Source organism: Anomaloglossus baeobatrachus, chromosome 7 (genome assembly GCF_048569485.1).
Source record: "Anomaloglossus baeobatrachus isolate aAnoBae1 chromosome 7, aAnoBae1.hap1, whole genome shotgun sequence".
NCBI classification, from domain to species: Eukaryota; Metazoa; Chordata; class Amphibia; order Anura; family Aromobatidae; genus Anomaloglossus; species Anomaloglossus baeobatrachus.
In genome coordinates, this window is record NC_134359.1 from 162,974,104 (window position 1) to 162,994,881 (window position 20,778).

At 45.5% G+C, this 20,778-nt stretch overlaps 1 protein-coding gene across 5 annotated transcripts in view; it reads left to right on the top strand.

The window, feature by feature from the left end:
• TRPM2 (transient receptor potential cation channel subfamily M member 2) overlaps positions 1-20,778 on the top strand; it is a 2,537,250-nt gene that overhangs the window by 1,512,337 nt on the left and 1,004,135 nt on the right. For all 5 annotated transcript variants that reach the window (XM_075317785.1, XM_075317788.1, XM_075317787.1 and 2 more), the window contains 2 exons: positions 9,208-9,389; positions 10,024-10,156. In XM_075317785.1, the coding sequence (XP_075173900.1) occupies positions 9,208-9,389; positions 10,024-10,156 (315 nt within the window). The remainder of the gene's footprint in view (positions 1-9,207; positions 9,390-10,023; positions 10,157-20,778) is intronic.

Consider the following 20,778-nt stretch of genomic DNA (forward strand, 5'->3'; position numbering starts at 1 on the left):
CTTGCTTGCTGTGTTTTTTAAAAAGAGCCAAGATGAACAAGTCATGGTTCAGCAAAGACTTTGCTACCTACCCCGGGGTCATCCTGGGAACGGTTAAGTATGGCGTATTTTTGAATGTGCTTGATGCAAATCTAGCTGTGAAGTGTACAACTGGGGCACAAGTGCTGCCACTGAAGGGATGGGTGTGTGTGTGGCCCAATTTTTGGAAAAAAGGGAGACTCCGCTTGGAGTCACCTTGCAGTGTTTTACATTATTTTAGAAGGGCGTGCCATGCCTATATCTGTGTCTCCTCCTCTTTTTCCTTGTCCAGCTCTTTTGTTTTCGCATGAGTATGTGTCCTTGTCACTTTCCCATGTGTTTGTGTTGTATTGTGAGTTGTTTGTCACCTTTTGGACACCTTTGAGTGTGTTTTCTAGGTGTTTTTATGTGTTTGTGATTGCCTGCCATTGTTTCCTATGCGGTTCGAGTTCGGTTCGTCGAACATTCGACGAACTGAACTCGAACGAGACCTCCGTTCGACGAACCGAACTCGAGCCGAACCACGACCGGTTTGCTCATGTTTACATATAACTATAATATATACAAAAAATATAAAATTCAGTGTAAGTGCTAATAATCTTATAATTTGATTTAATATACCTAGAATTATATATAATACATAATATATAGTACATCGCTGAAAGGAAATAACCTCTATATATATATATATAAGAACCGATGTTATCAATAACCCTACTTTATTCAAAATACCCCCCACATATTATAATTTTATAATCGATAGATGGAAATGGTCTTCTCCAAATTATCAAGGCGATCTCATAGATGAAAACACCAACTTCTGTCCAAAAAATGAGTCCATGGAAAATATCGTTCCGGCATACAAAACTAGAAATGAATTAAAAAATGTTAAAACCAATAAAACTACATACAAGACAGACAAAACCCACCCATAAAAGAGACCTTACATACCAACCTATTATATATTCAAAATAGAAAATAGAAAAATAGCCAGGAGAAGCCTACAAAAAAGACCCAAAACCAAGATTTTCATTTAGACCTTGAGGTGAGAGGGTCCCTAGTCTAAAGATCCACCGGCTCTCCGTCTGAGCCAAAACTTTGCCTAAATCTCCACCTCTCTAACCCAAAGAGACCTGATCTATACCTTTAAACATGATTTCATTCGATTTACATGCATGATGAATCTTAAAATGCTTAGGTAATGTCTTGAGTGATGAAATATCATCCACTTCTTTGGCATTCTCGATGTCACGTATGTGCTCCCGCACACGTATCTTCAATTCCCGTGTTGTCAATCCTCTGTAAACCTTATTGCAAGTGCATTGGGCATGATAAATGACGCCCTTGGATGCACAATTTAACAATTTGCGTATCTCAAAGTTTCGTGATCCATCAAAATTGCAAAAGGTTTTGGCTTTCTTCATGTTAATACAGGCTTTACACATGCCACATGGAAAAAAGCCTTGAATTGAACTAATAGTTCGATTTGAAGTAAGTGCCGGAGGTTCATAGTGGCTCCTTACTAAATAATCTCGCAGATTTTTTGATCTACGTGCAACCATAAGAGGACGAGATGGCAAAACGTTTTTAAGGATAGGATCCATCATTAAAACATTCCAGTGTTTTTCCAAAATAGTTTTGACTTCACTCTACTGTGAATTAAACGTAGTGATAAATCTCAATTGGTTATCCGTTTTTCGAGCTCTTTTTTTACTAAAAAGCAGATCATTCCTATCTGCTTAAACTGCCCTCTTAAAGCCACTCTTAATATTGCGGCGACTATAGCCTCTCTCTTCGAACCTCTCCGCTAAGTCTTTAGATTGATTTATGAAAGCCCCATTCTCTGAGCAAATTCTCTTAGCTCTGAGAAACTGGCCGACCGGTATGCCTCTCTTTGTGGATGTCGGATGAGATGAAGAGGCGTGAAGGAATGAATTTGTAGACGTTGGTTTCCTATACATATTGGTAATCAAATCTCCTTTTTCAGACACATCAATCTTAATATCTAAGAATTCAATGCTACGGCCATACTTATATGTAAGCCTAATGTTCTGATCATTATAATTAAGCTTAGTAACGAATGATTCTAGATGTTCGATTGATCCTTCCCAGATAAACCAAACGTCATCTATAAATCTCATCCATTCTTTCACCTGTGTAATCTCCGATATTGTCTCATTCAAAAAAATATCCCGCTCCCAGGCACCAAGAAAAAGATTGGCATACGAGGGGGCACAAGATGCTCCCATCGCTGTGCCCTGGGCTTGCAAAAAATACTTGTTCTTAAAAATAAACACTTTGTGTGTCAACACAAATTCCAACAAGGTGAGAAGCAACTCAATCAGAGATTTTTCCAAATTACTCATATTCAAGAACAAGGCTGTAGCTCTTAAACCATCCTCGTGCCTAATAGATGTGTAGTGGGACTCCACATCTGCCGTGACCATAACCATGTCATCATTTAGATTGACATGGTTAAGTCTTTGTAAGGCAGATGTGGTGTCCCTCAAATATGATGGCAAAGAAAGTACAAGAGGCTTCAGATAATAATCAATCATAACTCCAATCTGTTCAAAAAGACCCCCATTACCCGATATAATCGGTCGACCTGGGGGGTCCAGGGGGTCCTTGTGAATTTTTGGAATAAGGTAGAATGTAGGGGTACGAGGATGTAAGTTGATAATGAACTCCAAGCATTTTTTTGGAACAATACCCTCCTCAACGGCCCTTTCTAGGATCTTAATCAAATCCTCCTTAAAGGCCGGAATGGGATTTGTCCACAATTTCTTATAGCACCTGGAGTCATTAAGCAACCTGAATGCCTGTCTCTCATACATTTCAGAGGGCCAGACAACCAGGTTGCCCCCCTTATCCGCTGGTTTGAACAAAATTTCTTCCATGGTTTGCAATTTCTCGAGAGCCCTACGTTCTTGCCAATTGAGATTAGAAACCTCTCTCGCATGATTTGGCAGATGTTCCAAATCAGTCGTTACTAGTTTAGTAAAAATGTCTATTGCAGGACACAAGCTTAATGAAGGGAACGTCTTGGATCTGTGAAAGAAATGTATAGGGAACTTACTCAAATCCTGTGTCATGTTCTCCTCCAATAGATCTTCCAAGATTTCCAAAGCTCTCTGTTCCTCTTTAGTTTGAAAAATTTCTTGACACTCATTTTTATGATGAAAATGTTTAAGGATCATCTTTCTTGCAAAAAGGTGTGTGTCCTTCACTGGCGTGAATACATCTGCATAATGAGATGGAGAAAAAGTGAGTCCTTTTTCTAACACTCTGATTTCAGTGTCAGAAAAACAATATTTAGACAGATTGATCACCTTGAATTAATCAGTTCTCTTTTGGTTTCTATTTTTAGAAAAAATCTCAGGGAATTTCTTTTCTTTGTTTTGAGTTCTTGTTCTACGAAAGATTTCCCCATTCTCTTCCACATCACTAGATGACGTATATTGATCAGAATGAGAGGTATAACCTCTACTGGATGGACTCTCAGGATTACCAGGTGTCACATTTTTCTTAATTTTATTTTTTTGTTGCCATCTAAAGATCTTTCCTGTTTCAAAATCTGCAACGTCTCTTTGGAATTTTTTTACTTTGCCTAAACTAATATCATGTTCTCATTTGTCCAAATCTTTCTCATTATCTTCCATGAATTTTTCTAATTTTTTTCGATCACAATCTTTCTTGATCAATTCAAACAATCTATCAATTTCCAAATCTATTTTGGTCAGAGCCAATGAATTATTTTCGATAATAATTTCAATAAATGCCAGTAAACATAAATTGGCAGCTTTGCTCCATTTATCAACCAACACCTCATTGTCAAGGTCAAATGAAGGAAAAAGGTGGACCCAAAGCCCTCTAGGCACAATATTTTGTTTATGATAATTCTCAAGTGACATTCGGTTCCACCACAGTTTTGTCTTTTTATGTAAGGCAATTCTATACTGGCAAACCAACTCATTTCTATCTGTAAAGGTCTCAGACGAAACACCAGGATTACTCTGTTTAAACAAATCAATAGCTTTGTCATGCCAAGACTTCTCTTTTGCCTTGAAATCCATATCGATGGTATGTACTGTCAAGAGAACAGTAAAAATGCAATTAATCAACAAGTTACCAAAATTATTCATGCCACTTGTAACAACTATTTCAACCCAGAATTTGTCCCCAAATCAGGCAACAAATAAGTGGTTCATGTTAAAATATAATTTTTATTACATTCATTAAAAAACACATAACAAACATTAAAAAACAGAGATTAGTCCTGTGGGGACCTGATATATACCCAGATACAAAAGTACAATTATAAAGGGGAGATATGCATTAATGGTACATGGCCACCAAAATCCGAGGCAGATTTATATAGAGCAGTGCTGCTAGTGAAATACCATACAGCCACTGAAACACTGAAAATAGTATCTAAACTGCCAAAAATGGGATAAAGTGCCAAATATCTTACTATTGCCCACTACCCTATTATAACATAACAGTAAATCCTAGTAACTTCAAGGTCGGAAGCTCCAATAGCTACCTAATATTAAAGTAAATTCAGGATCTGGGTGATCGGTCCCTCCACCCCAACGCCGTTTCGCCCTTGCTTCTTCCGGGGGCGTGTCTAATGATGAATGAGGCTGTCTATTTATAGCAGGGGTGGGGAACCTTTTTCTGTTGGGGGCCATTTGGAAATTTCTACCAACCTTCGGGGGCCGCACAAAATTATCAATGTTTAAATGACCCTGCTATATTGGGTGAAACAATTAATTAACTGGGGGCATGGGGCTGGGGGCACAGGCACCACACGCGGGGCTGGGGGCACAGGCACCACACGCGGGGCTGGGGGCACAGGCACCACACGCGGGGCTGGGGGCACAGGCATCACACGCGGGGCTGGGGGTACAGGCACCACACGCGGGGCTGGGGGCACAGGCACCACACGCGGGGCTGGGGGCACAGGCACCACACACGGGGCTGCGCTGCACACAGGACTGCGGGCTGGGCTGCACACAGGACTGGGTGATGGGCTGCACACAGGACAGGGTGATGGGCTGCACACAGGACAGGGTGATGGGCTGCACACAGGACAGGGTGATGGGCTGCACACAGGACTGGGTGATGGGCAGCACATAGGACTGGGTGATGGGCAGCACATAGGACTGGGGGGGCTGCACACAGGACTGGGGGGGGGGGGCTGCACACAGGACTGGGGGGGGCTGCACACAGGACTGGGGGGGCTGCACACAGGACTGGGGGGGCTGCACACAGGATTGTGTGGGGGGTGCACACAGGACATTGGGGGGTGCACACAGGACATTGGGGGGCTGCACACAGGACATTGGGGGGCTGCACACAGGACTGGGGGAGGGGTGCACACAGGACTGGGTGATGGGCTGCACATAGGACTGGGGTGGCTGCCCCCATGATTGTGTGGGGGGTGCACATAGGACTGGGGGGGCTGCACACAGGATTGTGTGGGGGGTGCACATAGGACTGGGGGGGCTGCACACAGGATTGTGTGGGGGGTGCACATAGGACTGGGGGGGCTGCACACAGGATTGTGTGGGGGGTGCACACAGGACATTGGGGGGCTGCACACAGGACTGGGGGAGGGGTGCACACAGGACTGGGGGAGGGGTGCACATAGGACTGGGGGGGCTGCACACAGGATTGTGTGGGGAGTGCACATAGGACTGGGGGGCTGCACACAGGATTGTGTGGGGGGTGCACACAGGACATTGGGGGGCTGCACACAGGATTGTGTGGGGGATGCACATAGGACTGGGGTGGATGCACACAGGATTGTGTGGGGGGTGCACATAGGACTGGGGGGGCTGCACACAGGACATTGGGGGGCTGCACACAGGACAGGGGGAGGGGTGCACACAGGACATTGGGGGGCACACTGTGCTGAGAGTTTCATGCAACTCTGGGGGAGGGGGTTTACAGAACTGGGGTTTAGGCACAAAGCATTGGGCAGGGCACATAGCAGCAGAGGGTCGGCGCTGGACTCACAGCAGCATTACATTCACATCACCGGAGTGCAGTTGCCGGACACACTGCATCAGAAGGAGACGGCGGGCACTGATCTCCGGAGGGCAGGGGGCGTGCACACAACGCTGGAAGCTGTGAGGCTGCTGTGGACCCGCCCACAAAGTAAGCACTGGCCGACGGGAGAACACATTGCAGCACAAACAGCAATGTGTGGATTTAAAGGGCCGGCGGCAGCAAGACCGCGGTGACAGCACGAGCACTGCCTCCCCGGGGGCCACATAAAAGGCGGGCCGGAGGTTCCCCACCCCTGATTTATAGTATCGTCAGAACGTACTTAGTAACTACAGCTGTTCGCTCATTTGTGATGCTCGTTGCAAGGGGTGTGTATTGGCTGCAGAACCAGACATCCGGTTCCTCCCACAGGAACTAACCCTGTCGCGCGTGTGGAACGCAAGCCTGACACGCAAGCTCAGTCTCCATGTACGCGCGACCCGGAAGTTCTGAGGTCCGCAGTCTGATTCTGCGCACTGCCCCTTACAAAGGACATAGTTGTAATCTCCATAATGTATGAGATCGCGAATAAAACTAAATCTATGCGCATTTATTGGTAAGATCCTGACTTTACTGCTAAGGGACCCTATAATAAATTTAGATAATTTAGATCTGCACACCTATACTGAATCATTTTACATAATAAATAAGAACATTCATATTGTTAATTCTATAAAACATTTCCTCTTTCACTAATTTATTGTAAGAAAAAAAATAAAGGGGTCCCACGACGACTCTGGACCGTCTAGAATATGGGGGGGAGACACTCAGGGAACGTATCCCCCATTTTCTAGGAGTGCGGACCCTTCATGTGAGGAGTGTGGATGCAATGAATCTGCACTCACTCTCCCCGGGTCCACAGCAGCAGAGTCCATGTCGTAATGGTTGCTACCAAACTGCAATGCCCTGCTCATGAGGTAAGGGCATGCCTAATCAGGAGAACTACTGTAGAGGAAGCTCTGCTCACTGGTATATAGGTGCTCAGAGGTAATAATAGATAAAATTAGGATGAGGCGGTCACATGTTCACTCCAGTGCCATTTTCTACTGCTTTTCACAGCGTAGAGCGCTCTGGTGATTTTCTTGTGCTTGTGCACTTCATATCAGTCTTTTCTGTCATTATAATGGCAGAAAGACACATAATGTCCCACTCTCCTGCATTTTGTAATTTTTGCACCCTTTGGTGCCTTTCATGTGGCACTAAGGGGTGCTTAGCTTTGTATTTAGCCAAAAAAATGAAAAAAAAAAAAAATGACGTAGGGTTCCCCCTAGTTTTGTAGCCAGCTAGGGTAAAGCAGACGGCTGCAGCCTGCAGACCACAGCTGGCAACCTCACCTTGGCTGGTAATCCAAAACTGAGGGCACCCCACGCTGTTATTTTAAATTAAATAAATAATTAAAAAAAAACAACACATAGGGGTCCCCCCAAAATTGGATCACCAGCCAAGGTAAAGCAGACAGCTGGGGTCTGATATTCTCAGACTAGGGAGGTCCATGGTTATTGGACTCTCCCCAGCCTAAAAATAGCAGGCCGCAGCCGCCCCAGAAGTGCCGCATCCGTTAGATGCGCCAATCCTGGTGCTTCGCCCCAGCTCATCCCGCGCCCTGGTGCGGTGGCAAACGGGGTAATATATGGGGTTAATACCAGATGTGTAATGTCACCTGGCATCAAGCCCTGGGGTTGGTGAGGTCAGGCGTCTATCAGATACCCAACATCACCAACCCAGTCAGTAATAAAAAAAAAATAGACGACAAACACATTTTTATTTGAAAAAACACTCCCCAAAACATTCCCTTTTTAACCATTTTATTAGAAAGAAAAACAAATCCAGGTCTGGTGTAATCCAAGGGGTTGCCATGACGATCCACACTGTCCCAGTCAATGAAGAGCAGAATGTTCCCCATTGGCTGGGAGAGCAATGCAGTGACCTGAGCTAACATCAATGGGTCAGCCCAGGTCACTGCAGGGGATGACAAGTGCTGCTGTCAGCGAGGTACATTACCTGCGCTGATCTCCAGCACTGCCGACAGCACCTGTCACTGAGTTCAATGACCGCCGCCTTCACAGCCAAGCATCGTGAGAGGCCCGTGACGTCACCGCTAGTCAGTCTCGGGTCGGAAGCGAGAGAAGGTGATGTGACAAGCGGCGGCCATGAAGGACAGTGACAGCGCTGAGGTCGGGACTTCATCACCGCAGGTAAGCCGAGCGGGACCATGTGTGCAGAGTGCAGTGTGTGTGTGTGTGTGTGTGTGTGTGTGTGTACGTGTGTACATGCTGTGGGCAGGAGGGGGCGGAGCGAGCTGAGCGGGGAAGTGTGGGCTTCCTGCATGTAACTAGGATAAACATCGGGTTACTAACCAAAGCGCTTTGGTTGGATACCCGATGTTTATCTTGGTTACCAGCTTGTGGCAGGCTGCCAGCGTTGGCTCCTGCACACTGTAGCTGTAAAAAGCCCTGCTTTTTGCTGCTAGAACCGTTCTCGAATGTATCTAGAACTATCGAGCTTTAGCAAAAAGCTCGAGTTCTAGTTCAATCTAGAACAGCCCCCAAAATCACTCGAACCTCGAACTGGAGAACCGCGAACCGCGCTCAACTCTAGTGATGGATGATGCTGTTTCTCTTTTATAGGAAATCTTCTTCATGTCAGCTCCTTGATTTTATCCAATGACCTTTCGCTTGGAAATCAACCTAATAATACACTGAGTTATTAGAGAATGTGAGAACAAGTTTTAATTTGTAAAATACAGGAATAAAAAGATTTTTTAAACACCAGGAGCAAAACAGTAACAATTCAGTGACATGACAAAAATCTCCATAAATAATCATATGTTAAATAACTGCAAGTTAAGTTTATATATGAGATAGCCAAGATGATTGTCTACAAAATGAAGGTGCACTGATTTCAGCCCTTTAGCTGTCTTTTTCCGTGGGCCTGGCTCAAACAGCCAGAAGGCCAGATGTGGCCTGCAGGCTGCACTTTGCCTAGCCATGCTCTAAATTATTTAAAATAATAATGTACATACTCTTAATAATTGTGCTTCTTGTGTACACACAACTAACAAGCATTAGAATAGCTGAATATGTGTATAGATTATTCTTCACCTGATTTATATTTACTGAGCTATTTTTTTCTTAGTTACACTTTTCAACAGGTGCAAGAACATACTGATCAGATCTGGAAATTTCAAAGACATGATTTAATAGAAGAGTATCACGGTCGACCACCAGCACCTCCACCTTTTATTCTTTTCAATCACCTACATTTATTTATCAAGCGTGTCATTCTCCACAAACCTGCAGGAAGGCAAAGGCAACTTAGTAAGAATTCTAAAAATTGTATGTAAATGTAAAGAAAGAACATGTCATAACTTATAATGGTCCAGACGTCAAACAATATCCTTCAGCTATTTTCTGTCCAGTACTAAACCGAATAAATTTTATTAACTGTACAAATCTGAGTTAGGTTGGAGTTGTACTTGAAAGTGACTCGCATAAGGATCGAGTCACATCATCCAGCATGGCCTGCTGCTTTCTGAACAGGAACGTACAGTTGCATAGAAATACATGCAGCTGCCTGCTCTTGTCCAGAGAGCAGCCAGCCATGCTGGATCTTGTGATGCGATCCTCACGCGAGTTACTCACGAGCCTTACACTGATTTCATGCTGTCTGACATTCCCAGTCCGACTACAGAACATGTCAGTAGTGGGCACGGGTCTCCTGACCTGAATTATGAACTATGAGTTCATGTCAGTAGATTTGCGACCTGTCCAGATATTGCTGTCCATACTCAGATTGTGATTGTCGAACATTTGACATCGGCCTTAGAAACGTGCTGTACTCGGTGAAATTTGGGGAACTTTGGGGAATGGGGAATGGGGAATAGGTTTAGTGGCTTGGCTCTTTATTAATTCTCTTTGCGATTTTACATTTGCTACTTTTCTTTTTTGTTAGAGGAAAAACTAGAAAAAAATGAAGAGGCCGCGCTGCTTTCCTGGGAAACATTTCTAAAAGAAAACTATTTACAGCATCTTCAAAAACAGATGAAACAAAGCACAGAGCACAAGATTAGGGACACGTTTCACAAGTAAGTAATTTAAGACAAAAGTATACAGTATATCTCAAAAGTGAGTACACCCCTCACATTTTTGTAAATATTTTATTATATCTTTTCATGGGATTTCACTAAAGATATGACATTTTGATACAATCTATAGCAGTCAATGTGCAGCTTGTATAACAGTGTAAATTAGGTATGGCATCTAGAGATGAACGATCCCACCGAGGATCGGATCGGTTCGGAATTGCCGAACCTGCCTGGGTTCTCTATTCATATTGCCAATCCGATGACCAATCCCAGCCAAACCCATTGAATACAATGTGAGGCAAAAAAAAGACCTAGACAACACCTTTCAGTGGCCCAAACGCTGCCTAAAACCAGACTAATCGGTGGTGTACCCTGAAAGACAAAAAGAAACAGAATTTTACAGTATTTTTAGACTGAATGGACCACCAGAGGGGATTACTATGAGAGTATAGAACAACCTTTCTCCCCCACACACACAGTAAAGCCCTCATTCCCCCTTTCCATTTTTTTTTATCAAAAAGGTGCACCGTAATCCATAGCGATGACCAACGACATTTCCATTCGTGAACCTGAAACACATAAAAATAGAAAATTATTTAAGAAATAAAGAGTAGACAAAAGACACCCTCATTTAACAATGAGTGAGTGGGTGGAGGTAACTATCTTGATAGCTACCCCGCCACCAACACAATATGGACTTGGACCTCATGGAAGCGTCCGACACAATAGCGCCTTCTTGCTGCATGGCAACAATATGCTTGTATTGTTATGATTAGAAATAGTGCTGACTACTGGGTTGCAACTCTGTTAAATCCACAGTACAAGAGTAAATTTTGCCATATGCTTACCCCTTGAAAAAGGAAGCACACATGCTGGAGTATCGAAACGAGCTTGTACACAATGCCACGAGTGGTTTCCCCAAGGCAGCAATGAGTTGCACAGTGTTACAGTTGCTGTGGCACTGGAGACTATGTTCGGATTTCTTGCTACTGCACATGTGCGAGCACTGGAGACTATGTTTGGATTTCTTGCTTCTGCACATGTGTAAGCGCTGGAGACTAAGTCCTATCTTGGAGCCATTGCACATGTGCGGGTGACATCATCGCTGACACGAGGTCACATGTCTCTGACACCTTCTAAGCTGATTGGCTGCTGGTCATGTGCTTGTGACACGTGGTCACATGTCTCTGACACCTTCTATGCCGATTGGTCGCTGGTCATGTGCTTGTGATGCTTTGCTCGGTGATAGGCCAGCGTGACGTCATTGCTGTCGTTCTGGCAGCGGATTGGCTCTGGTGTCCTCCATCTTGGATGAGGCACAGAGTCTATATCAGACCCTGACGCACGCCGCCCAGGGCTCAGTCCTCTTGGTTCCTGCATAGGAGTAGACGCTCTGTGCATGTCCCTTGCGGCATCTATTCTATCTAGGTGAGCGTTATCGGTAGGGTAACGCTCTTGTACCTTGCAGCTTATGCCGTGGTCCGTATCCTCGCACCTTAGTGGAGCGGACATAGGCAGGAACTTGCTGCACATGGTCTGACTGGGCCTTGTGGTTCTACTCTGAGGTGAGCGCTATCGGTAGGGTAGCGCTCCAGTACCTTTCAGCCATACTCTTGTCCGTGTCCTCGCACATTTGTGGAGCGGACATAGGTAGGTTAGGTGGTTGTTGCCTTCTAGGGTAACGATCCACTACACTGCCTCCTGCAGCAGTCTGTATCCTCGCACACTAGGGGAGCGGTCATAGGCAGGAGTTTCAAGCTAGCAGCCTTGCTGCTGTCCGTATCCTTGCACCACAAGTGGAGCGGACATAGGTAGGTGCCATATTGCACACACTACACCTAGTCTCTGTGACTGTTAACTGTTAGCAGACTGTGAGACTTCTATGCACTTTTATGTTGGGTAGTCGCTGTGACTTAAACAGTATACGCCGCTATTGGTCTTCGTGACACTGTGACGCAACAGTGTCAATACCGCTTTGGTTGTACAGGTTTCCCCTATTCTCTGCCATACTCTGCAGCAGAGCTCTGCATGGTGGACCCTGACTGTCGGATAGCCTTCCATTCCCTTATTATTCGACAGCCCCTGTAACACACAGTGTGCATCGCTGTTCTATACTTCAAACCATGGGAACGTTGAGTTGTAATCATAGAAACATTAGCAGCAGCAGTTTAAGTGGCAGGAGCAATTTCTGTGAGGTGTGGCACACATTTTTTTAGACCATTTTATGAACAAGCAAAACTGAGTACAAGTCTGACACATAGTAATCAACCGGAGAAGATGGTGTCTGAGTATATCAGCTCAATATCAGTGCTATCAGGGGAGATTGTACCCTTTTGCATTTTGGTCTTTAAAAATGTGAGAGTGCCATGAGTTCACTAGCCATGCCTTGGAGGTTTTGTCATGCCCGGCAGCCAGCGTTTTCTCAGAACATGTGTTCAGCACTGCAGGTGGTGTCCTGATGGATAAGCGCATCTGGGTGTCACCTGAAAGTGTAGATCGCTTCACTTTCGTGAAGAAGAACAAGTCAAGGATCTCCAATTACTTTTCCACCCTGGTAGAAGACTGTGCAGACTAGGCGTAGTTTTCAGTGTTGCATCTTGCGTTATTGCAGTCTGTGACACCTTTGTCATGGTTTCTGTGGCTGTTGTTGCTACTGCGGCTGTTACTAATAAGTGACTGAGGGGCGCAACAATGAAACGGTGTATCCATTGCTGTTACTTTTTCAATGTAACCTTTTTTATGCAAATTTTATTCTGAAAATCATTTGAAGCAGGGGAGCTAATAATCACAAGGAATTAGACCTAAAACATAACTTTTAATGTGCATATATTAAAAGTGAAAAACGTTCACTAAAGGTGAGAGATAAAACCACAAGTACAAAGTCAACAATAATGGTGACTATGTCAGTGATAGGGCACATATAAATGACCCAATCATATCCCCATCACCATTTTCTGATGGGGATATGATTGGGTCATTTATATGTGCCCTATCACTGACATAGTCACCATTATTGTTGACTTTGTACTTGTGGTTTTATCTCTCACCTTTAGTGAACGTTTTTCACTTTTAATATATGCACATTAAAAGTTATGTTTTAGGTCTAATTCCTTGTGATTATTAGCTCCCTTGCTGGTCCAGCTATTTATTTTTGTAAGTACTGTGGATCTATTTGGTATATTGCTATTTATATTGAAAATCATTTGAACATTTTTTAGCCCCAAATGGCCAGAAATAATAATAAAAAAAAAAATACTTGAGCACTGTTTAGGTTATGATCAGACCAGTATGAAAAAATGGTCGTGCAGGTGACATTGCATTGGCACATCTGACAGATACCAGCAACTCCTTTCAAAGGGAGGGGCACTTAAATAAAAATAATTGCAAAGAGGTTTTAATTTAAAAATATATGAAACTTTATAATATTATATAATGAAAAAATGTATAGGGTGAGCAGTGAGCACCTGCTGAAATTTGCTATGAAACCCTAGTGTACTGATAGGTCACATTACGCCTGCAGTTAATGTGTGCAAGATCTGCTTTTTGTGTTTGATATTTCTTCCCCTCTCGGTTTTGGGTCCTAAACTTCACCCTCCTTTATCCTTTTGAACAGTGGAGACATTGCTAGTGACCTCAAAGTGATGCTGACATGTGGACACCGATACAAAGGACAGCTGGCACAGATGATTGTTAATTGGTGCTGCTCGCTGTGTCACATGTTGTGATTACATATGCAAACTATCACACGTTAGATACATGGATCAGTGTAGTGTATCATACATGATGGGATTGGATGTGTGCCTCTGCTCCATACACTTCAATGGGAGCAGTGGTGTAATGTGTGACTCAACACCATCTATTTCTATTGGAGCGGTGGTGTAATATTATCCCTGTGCAAGGAGTGGTGCCATGTATGAGAGTTGTATCACAGATTATTATTATTATTATTATTAATTATTATAGCGCCATTTATTCCATGGCGCTTTACATGTGAAAGGGGTATACAAAATAAGGAGAGGTACAATAATCATAAACAATACAAGGCACAGACAGGTACAGGAGGACAGAGGTCCCTGCCCGCGAGGGCTCACAGTCTACGAGGGATGGGTAAGGATACAGTAGGTGAGGGTAGAGTTGGTCGTGCGGTGCTGTATCAGACTGAGGGTTATGGCAGGTTGTAGGCTTGTCGGAAGAGGTGGGTCTTCAGGTTCCTTTTGAAGCTTGTCAAGGTAGCCAAGAGTCTGATGTGTTGTGGCAGAGCATTCCAGAATATGGGGGAGGTACGCGAGAAATCTTGGATGCGATGGTGGGAAGAGGAGATGAGGGGAGTAGAGAAGGAGATCTTGCGAGGATCGAAGGTTACATGCAGGTAAGTACCGGGAGACTAGGCCACAGATGTAGGGAGGAGATAGGTTGTGGATGGCTTTGTAGGTCATGGTTAGGGTTTGGAACTGGAGTCATTGGGCAATGGGAAGCCAATGAAGGGATTGGCAGAGAGGAGAGGTCAGGGAGTAGCAGGGGGACAGGTGGATCAGTCGGGCAGCATAGTTTAGAATAGATTGTAGGGGTGCAAGACTGTTAGAAGGGAGGCCACAGAGCAGGAGGTTGCAATAATCCAGGAGGGAGATAATAAGGGCATGTACTAGGGGTTTTTGCAGCTTCTTGGGAAAGGAATGTACAGATCCGGGATATGTTTTTCAGTTGGAGGTGGCAGGAGGTAGCGAGGGCTTGGATGTGTGGCTTGAAAGAGTGATCAGAGTCTAGAGCTACTCCCTGGCAGTGAGCACGTGGCACTGGGGAAAGTGAACAGCCAATGACATTAATGGATAGGTCAGGTGGGGGGGTTGAGTGAGGAGGAGGAAAGATAATGAATTCTGTTTTGTCCATGTTCAGTTTTAGGAATCGAGCAGAGAAAACAGATGAAATAGCAGACAGACATTGTGGGATTTTGGTTAATAGGGAGGTGATGTCAGGTCCAGAGAGGTAGATCTGCGTATCATCAGCGTAGAGCTGATACTGAAAGCTGTGGGACTCTATGAGCCATCCCAGGCCGAATGTGTTGATTGAGAACAGCAGGGGTCCTAGAACTGAACCTTGGGGGAACCCGACAGATAGGGGGCGAGATGAGGAAGTGGTGTGAGAGTGGAAGACGCTAAAAGTTCGGTCGGTTAAGTATGAGGAGATCCAGGATAGGGCCAAGTCTGTGATGCCCAGAGATGAGAGAAATTGTAGTAGAAGAGAGTGGTCTACTATGTCAAAGGCAAAGGACAGGTCCAGGAGGAGGAGGATATAGTAGTGTCGCTTGGCTTTGGCGGTTAGTAGGTCATTAGTGACTTCAGTTAGGGCAGTTTCATTGGAATGATGGGGTCAGAAGCTAGATTGTAGACAGTCAAAGAGGGAGCAGGAAGAGAGGTATGAGGACAATTCGAGATGGACATGCTGTTCCAGAAGTTTGGAGGCGTAGGCGAGAAGTGATATGGGGCAGTAGTTTGACACAGAGGAAGGGTCAAGGGAGGGCTTTTTGAGGATGGGTGTAATGAAGGCATGTTTAAAGCATGAAGGGAATACACCAGTTGTTAGTGATAGGTTGAAGAGATGGGTTAGGGCTAGGATGAAGACTGTGGTGTGATTGGGGATGAGGTGGGATGGGAGTGGATCAAGCAGGCAGGTTGTGAGATGTGATCTTGAGAGTAAAGTGGAAAGATGATCTTCTGTTATGGGGGAGAAGCTGGATTTGGAGGAAGAAGACTGAGTAGTTGTGAGGAGGTGCTGTTGTGATAGTGGGCCAAAGCTTGCTCTGATGTTGTCAATCTTCTGCTTGAAGAAAGAGGTAAAGTCTTCAGCTGAGATGAGAGGAGAGGGAGGTGGTGCTGGGGGATGGAGGAGAGAGTTGAAAATGTTGAACAGCTGTTTGGGGTTGTGAGATAGAGAGGATATGAGAGATGAGAAGTAGGTTTGTTTTGCAGCAGTGAGTGCAGACTTGAAAGTGGTGAGGGCCTGTTTGTATGTGACAAAGTGCTCAGGGGAAATGAGACCTCTTTCATCTGCGCTCAGCAATTCTGGAAGCCCGGCTCAATTCTTTAGTCTGGTTCATGTGCCAGGGTTGCCTGTTGATTGTGCGGGTTTTTGTGTGTGTGAGAGGGGCAGCTGATTCGAGAGCTGCAGAGATCGTGGTGTTTATATAAAGTGGCAGCAGCATCTGCATCATGTAAAGAAGCAATGTCTGCAAGAGGGAAAAGAGACTGAGAAAGTGCGTGTAGATCAAGGTGTTTGATATTTCTGCGAATGTGAAAGTTTGTGGAGGGGGGGATGTGTACTTGGAGAAGAGAGGGAACAGAATGTGAGTAGATTGTGGTCAGACAGGAGAAGAGGTGATTTAGAGAGGTTTGATATGGAACAGAGGCGAGTGAAGATAAGGTCCAGCGTGTGGCGATCGTTGTGGTTAGCTGCAGAGGACCATTGGGTGAGACCGAAGGAGGAAGTAAGTGTTAGAAGTTTAGAAACAGATGGGTGGGAAGTGTCAGTGGGGATGTTGAAGTCACCCATGATGATGGTGGGGATGTCGGTGGAAAGGAAATGTAGTAGCCAGGTGGTGAAATGGTCAAAAAAGGCAGTGGCTGGCCCTGGAGGGCGATAAATGATAGCCAGTTGGATGATGGAGGGGGAGTAAATGAGGACAGAGTGCACCTCAAAAGAGGGGAGAGTAACAGAGGGTGGTAGTGGAATGGTGCAAAGGAGCATTGGTTGGACAGGAGCAAACCAGCTCCTCCACCATGCATGTTACTGGGGCGGGGGGTGTGAGACAGATGGAGACCGCCATAAGAAAGTGCAAGCAGGAGAGGCTGTGTCAGAGGGGGTGAGCCAGGTTTCAGTGATGCCAAGGAAGGATAGTTTATTAGTGATGAAAAGATCATGGATGTAGGAAAGTTTATTGCAGTCAGAGCAAGCGTTCCACCGAGCTCCTGTTAGTGGGACTGGGGGAGCGGGGGCCGAGTAAATGGGTATAAGGTTAGAAGGATTGCAGAAATTTGTGTTTGATTGTGGATGGCAGTTAGATGTGACAATGCGGATGTGGTGAGGAGGACCAGGATTAGGAGAGATATTCCCAGCAGTGAGGAGAAGCAGAGAGAGTGTTAGTAGGGGGCAACAGGAGAGGCCATGAGGTGGTCGTGTATGTCTGAAGACACAGGGTGTTATGTGGAGAAACAGATCTGAGGAGAGGGTGAGATTGATGGGGAGGATGCAGTGGAAGATGACCAGTTCATTACTGGGTGTAGGGATCAGAGAAGTAAGTGAGAAGTGAAGTATTATTGGGGTGAAAGTAAAGAGAAACACAAACATTATTAACAGTGGCGTAACTAGAGGTTGATGGGCCCTGGTGCAAAGTTCTGACCTGGGCCCCCCCTCTGCGTACACCGACACTTGGGGTATGGTATAATGATGCTGACACTTTACTCTTTCCCTCAGCACCCAGCTTCCCTATGTTCTGATATCCATCTTGTCCTCGAGGACAAGATGTATAGCAGAGCATGGGAAAGCTGGGTTCTGAGGGAAAGAGCCCTTTTCCCTCAGCACAAAACATTCCCATCCCCTGCTTGTATCTTTGTCGCCCCTTGTATATAGTTCTCCAAATACTATAATGGCCCCCACATAGCCTTCCATATAGTATAAAGGGTCCCACATAACCCTTCATATATTAGAATGCAGCTCCATAGTCCTCTATGTATTATAATGCATTTCCCATAGTTCTCCATGTATTATAATTCACCCCATAGTTCTCCATATATTATACTGCACCACAGTCCTCTATGTATTATAATGCATTTCCCATAGTTCTCCATGTATTATAATTCACTCCATAGTACTCCATATATTATACTGCGCCCCATAGTCCTCCATATATTATAATTCATCCCAGGCCTCCATGTATGATACAGCCAGCCCCACATGCTCCATGTATAATGCAGCCAGCCCCCCAGGCCTTCATGTATAATGCAGCCAGCCCCCTATGTTCCATGTATAATGCAGCCAGCCCCCTATGTTCCATGTATAATGCAGCCAGACGCCCATGCTCCATGTATAATGCAAGCCCCCCCATGCTCCATGTATAATGCTGGCAGCCCCCCCATGCTCCATGTATACTGCTGGCAGCCCCCCTATGTTCCATGTATGCTGGTGGCAGCCCCCCCATGCTCCATGTATACTACTGGCAGCCCCCCCATGCTCCATGTATACTGCTGGCAGCCCCCCCATGCTCCATGTATACTGCTGGCAGCCCCCCCCATGCTCCTTGTATACTACTGGCAGCCCCCCCATGCTCCATGTATACTGCTGGCAGCCCCCCCATGCTCCATGTATACTGCTGGCAGCCCCCCCATGCTCCATGTGTACTGCTTGCAGCCCCCCTATTCTCCATGTATAATGCTGGCAGCCCCCCCATGCTCCATGTATACTGCTGGCAGCCCCCCTATGCTCCATGTATACTGCTGGCAGCCCCCCCCCCATGCTTCATGTATACTGCTGGCAGCCCCCCCATGCTCCATGTATAATGCTGGCAGCCCCCCATGCTCCATGTATACTGCTGGCAGCCCCCCTATGCTCCATGTATACTGCTGGCAGCCCCCCCCCCACGCTCCCCCGGCCCCCGGGAATGGACTGATTTTAAAAAAACAAACAAAAAAAAACCAAACAAACAAGTTTTTACCTCTCTCTTCATTCCCCCGCTGCTGTCCTCACGTGTCCTCGTTCCCCGCTGTTCCGTCCTCATCTCTCCTCCATTCCCCTGCACTACGGTCGGCGTCCTCCCACCCTACGCTCTGTGTTCTCAGCACAGCGGACGCACAGGAGTGACGTCACCGCGCAGGCACAGAGGGAGAATGAAGGAGCGTGGAGCTGCACGGGCCACTCCAAGCTTCTTCATTGTTGCTGTTCGTGATGACGGGGAAGGGGGGCCCGGTGCCGCCACTGCTGACAACGGTCAGGGGGGCCCACTGTCAGCGGCGGAGGAACCGGGTCATATAGCGGCCGCATGGTCTGCGCCAGATCAGCTCAGCTCCTCTCACAGAAAGGAGCTGTTTGCTGATCTGCAGAGTGGGCCCCTAAGCTGCCGGGGCCAGTCACAGTCGCGACCTCTGTGACCGCGGTAGTTACGCCCCTGATTGTTAACAGTGGCTATGTATTCAGTTAGCTTCCAGTCCATTCTGGCCCAATTCAGACCTAATTCATTTTCTGCACACTTAGAGATCCACACTTGTGATCCACACGCCGACAGATGATAGACTAGATTTATGGCTGGGGATTGACCTGAACAGCTGGGTATGCGCAAGTCACCGTGGGGCATGCACAGGTCAAAGCTGGTTCTCTTTTTTGTCTGTTGCAAGACCAACATGTCAAACTGATGTACCTCTTACTAATCAATGTTTAAGGCCCTGTCCCATGGTGCGCCATTATACTATTTGTACTTTGGGGCAATTAATTCCACTTTAGTGGTGTATGCCCCTAATTTTTTGAAGTGTGGAGACTTCAATTTGGGTCTCCATGTTGTGTGTTGCCTGTAGGGGCAGGGTTCTCAGAATACCAGGCACATACCTGTCACTCATCCACCTTTTCATTTAAATTTCATTTGAAAGCTATAAGTGCGTTTGCAGACCATTTCTGGTGTATGGCCCATGCCTGACTGCTGTGCACTGAAACACTATGGGTACTCTGGGGCAACTAATACCACTTTCATAGTGTCTGCCTCTAATTTTTGGAACTGGGCACAGAGTTATCAATTTGTCTTTATCTCCAGTGATACAGTTAGGTCCAGAAATATTTGGACAGTGACACAAGTTTTGTTATTTTAGCTGTTTACAAAAACATGTTCAGAAATACAATTATATATATATAATATGGGCTGAAAGTGCACACTCCCAGCTGCAATATGAGAGTTTTCACATCCAAATCGGAGAAAGGGTTTAGGAATCATAGCTCTGTAATGCATAGCCTCCTCTTTTTCAAGGGATCAAAAGTAATTGGACAAGGGACTCTAAGGGCTGCAATTAACTCTGAAGGCGTCTCCCTCGTTAACCTGTAATCAATGAAGTAGTTAAAAGGTCTGGGGTTGATTACAGGTGTGTGGTTTTGCATTTGGAAGCTGTTGCTGTGACCAGACAACATGCGGTCTAAGGAACTCTCAATTGAGGTGAAGCAGAACATCCTGAGGCTGAAAAAAAAGAAAAAATCCATCAGAGAGATAGCAGACATGCTTGGAGTAGCAAAATCAACAGTCGGGTACATTCTGAGAAAAAAGGAATTGACTGGTGAGCTTGGGAACTCAAAAAGGCCTGGGCGTCCACGGATGACAACAGTGATGGATGATCGCCGCATACTTTCTTTGGTGAAGAAGAACCCGTTCACAACATCAACTGAAGTCCAGAACACTCTCAGTGAAGTAGGTGTATCTGTCTCTAAGTCAACAGTAAAGAGAAGACTCCATGAAAGTAAATACAAAGGGTTCACATCTAGATGCAAACCATTCATCAATTCCAAAAATAGACAGGCCAGAGTTAAATTTGCTGAAAAACACCTCATGAAGCCAGCTCAGTTCTGGAAAATTATTCTATGGACAGATGAGACAAAGA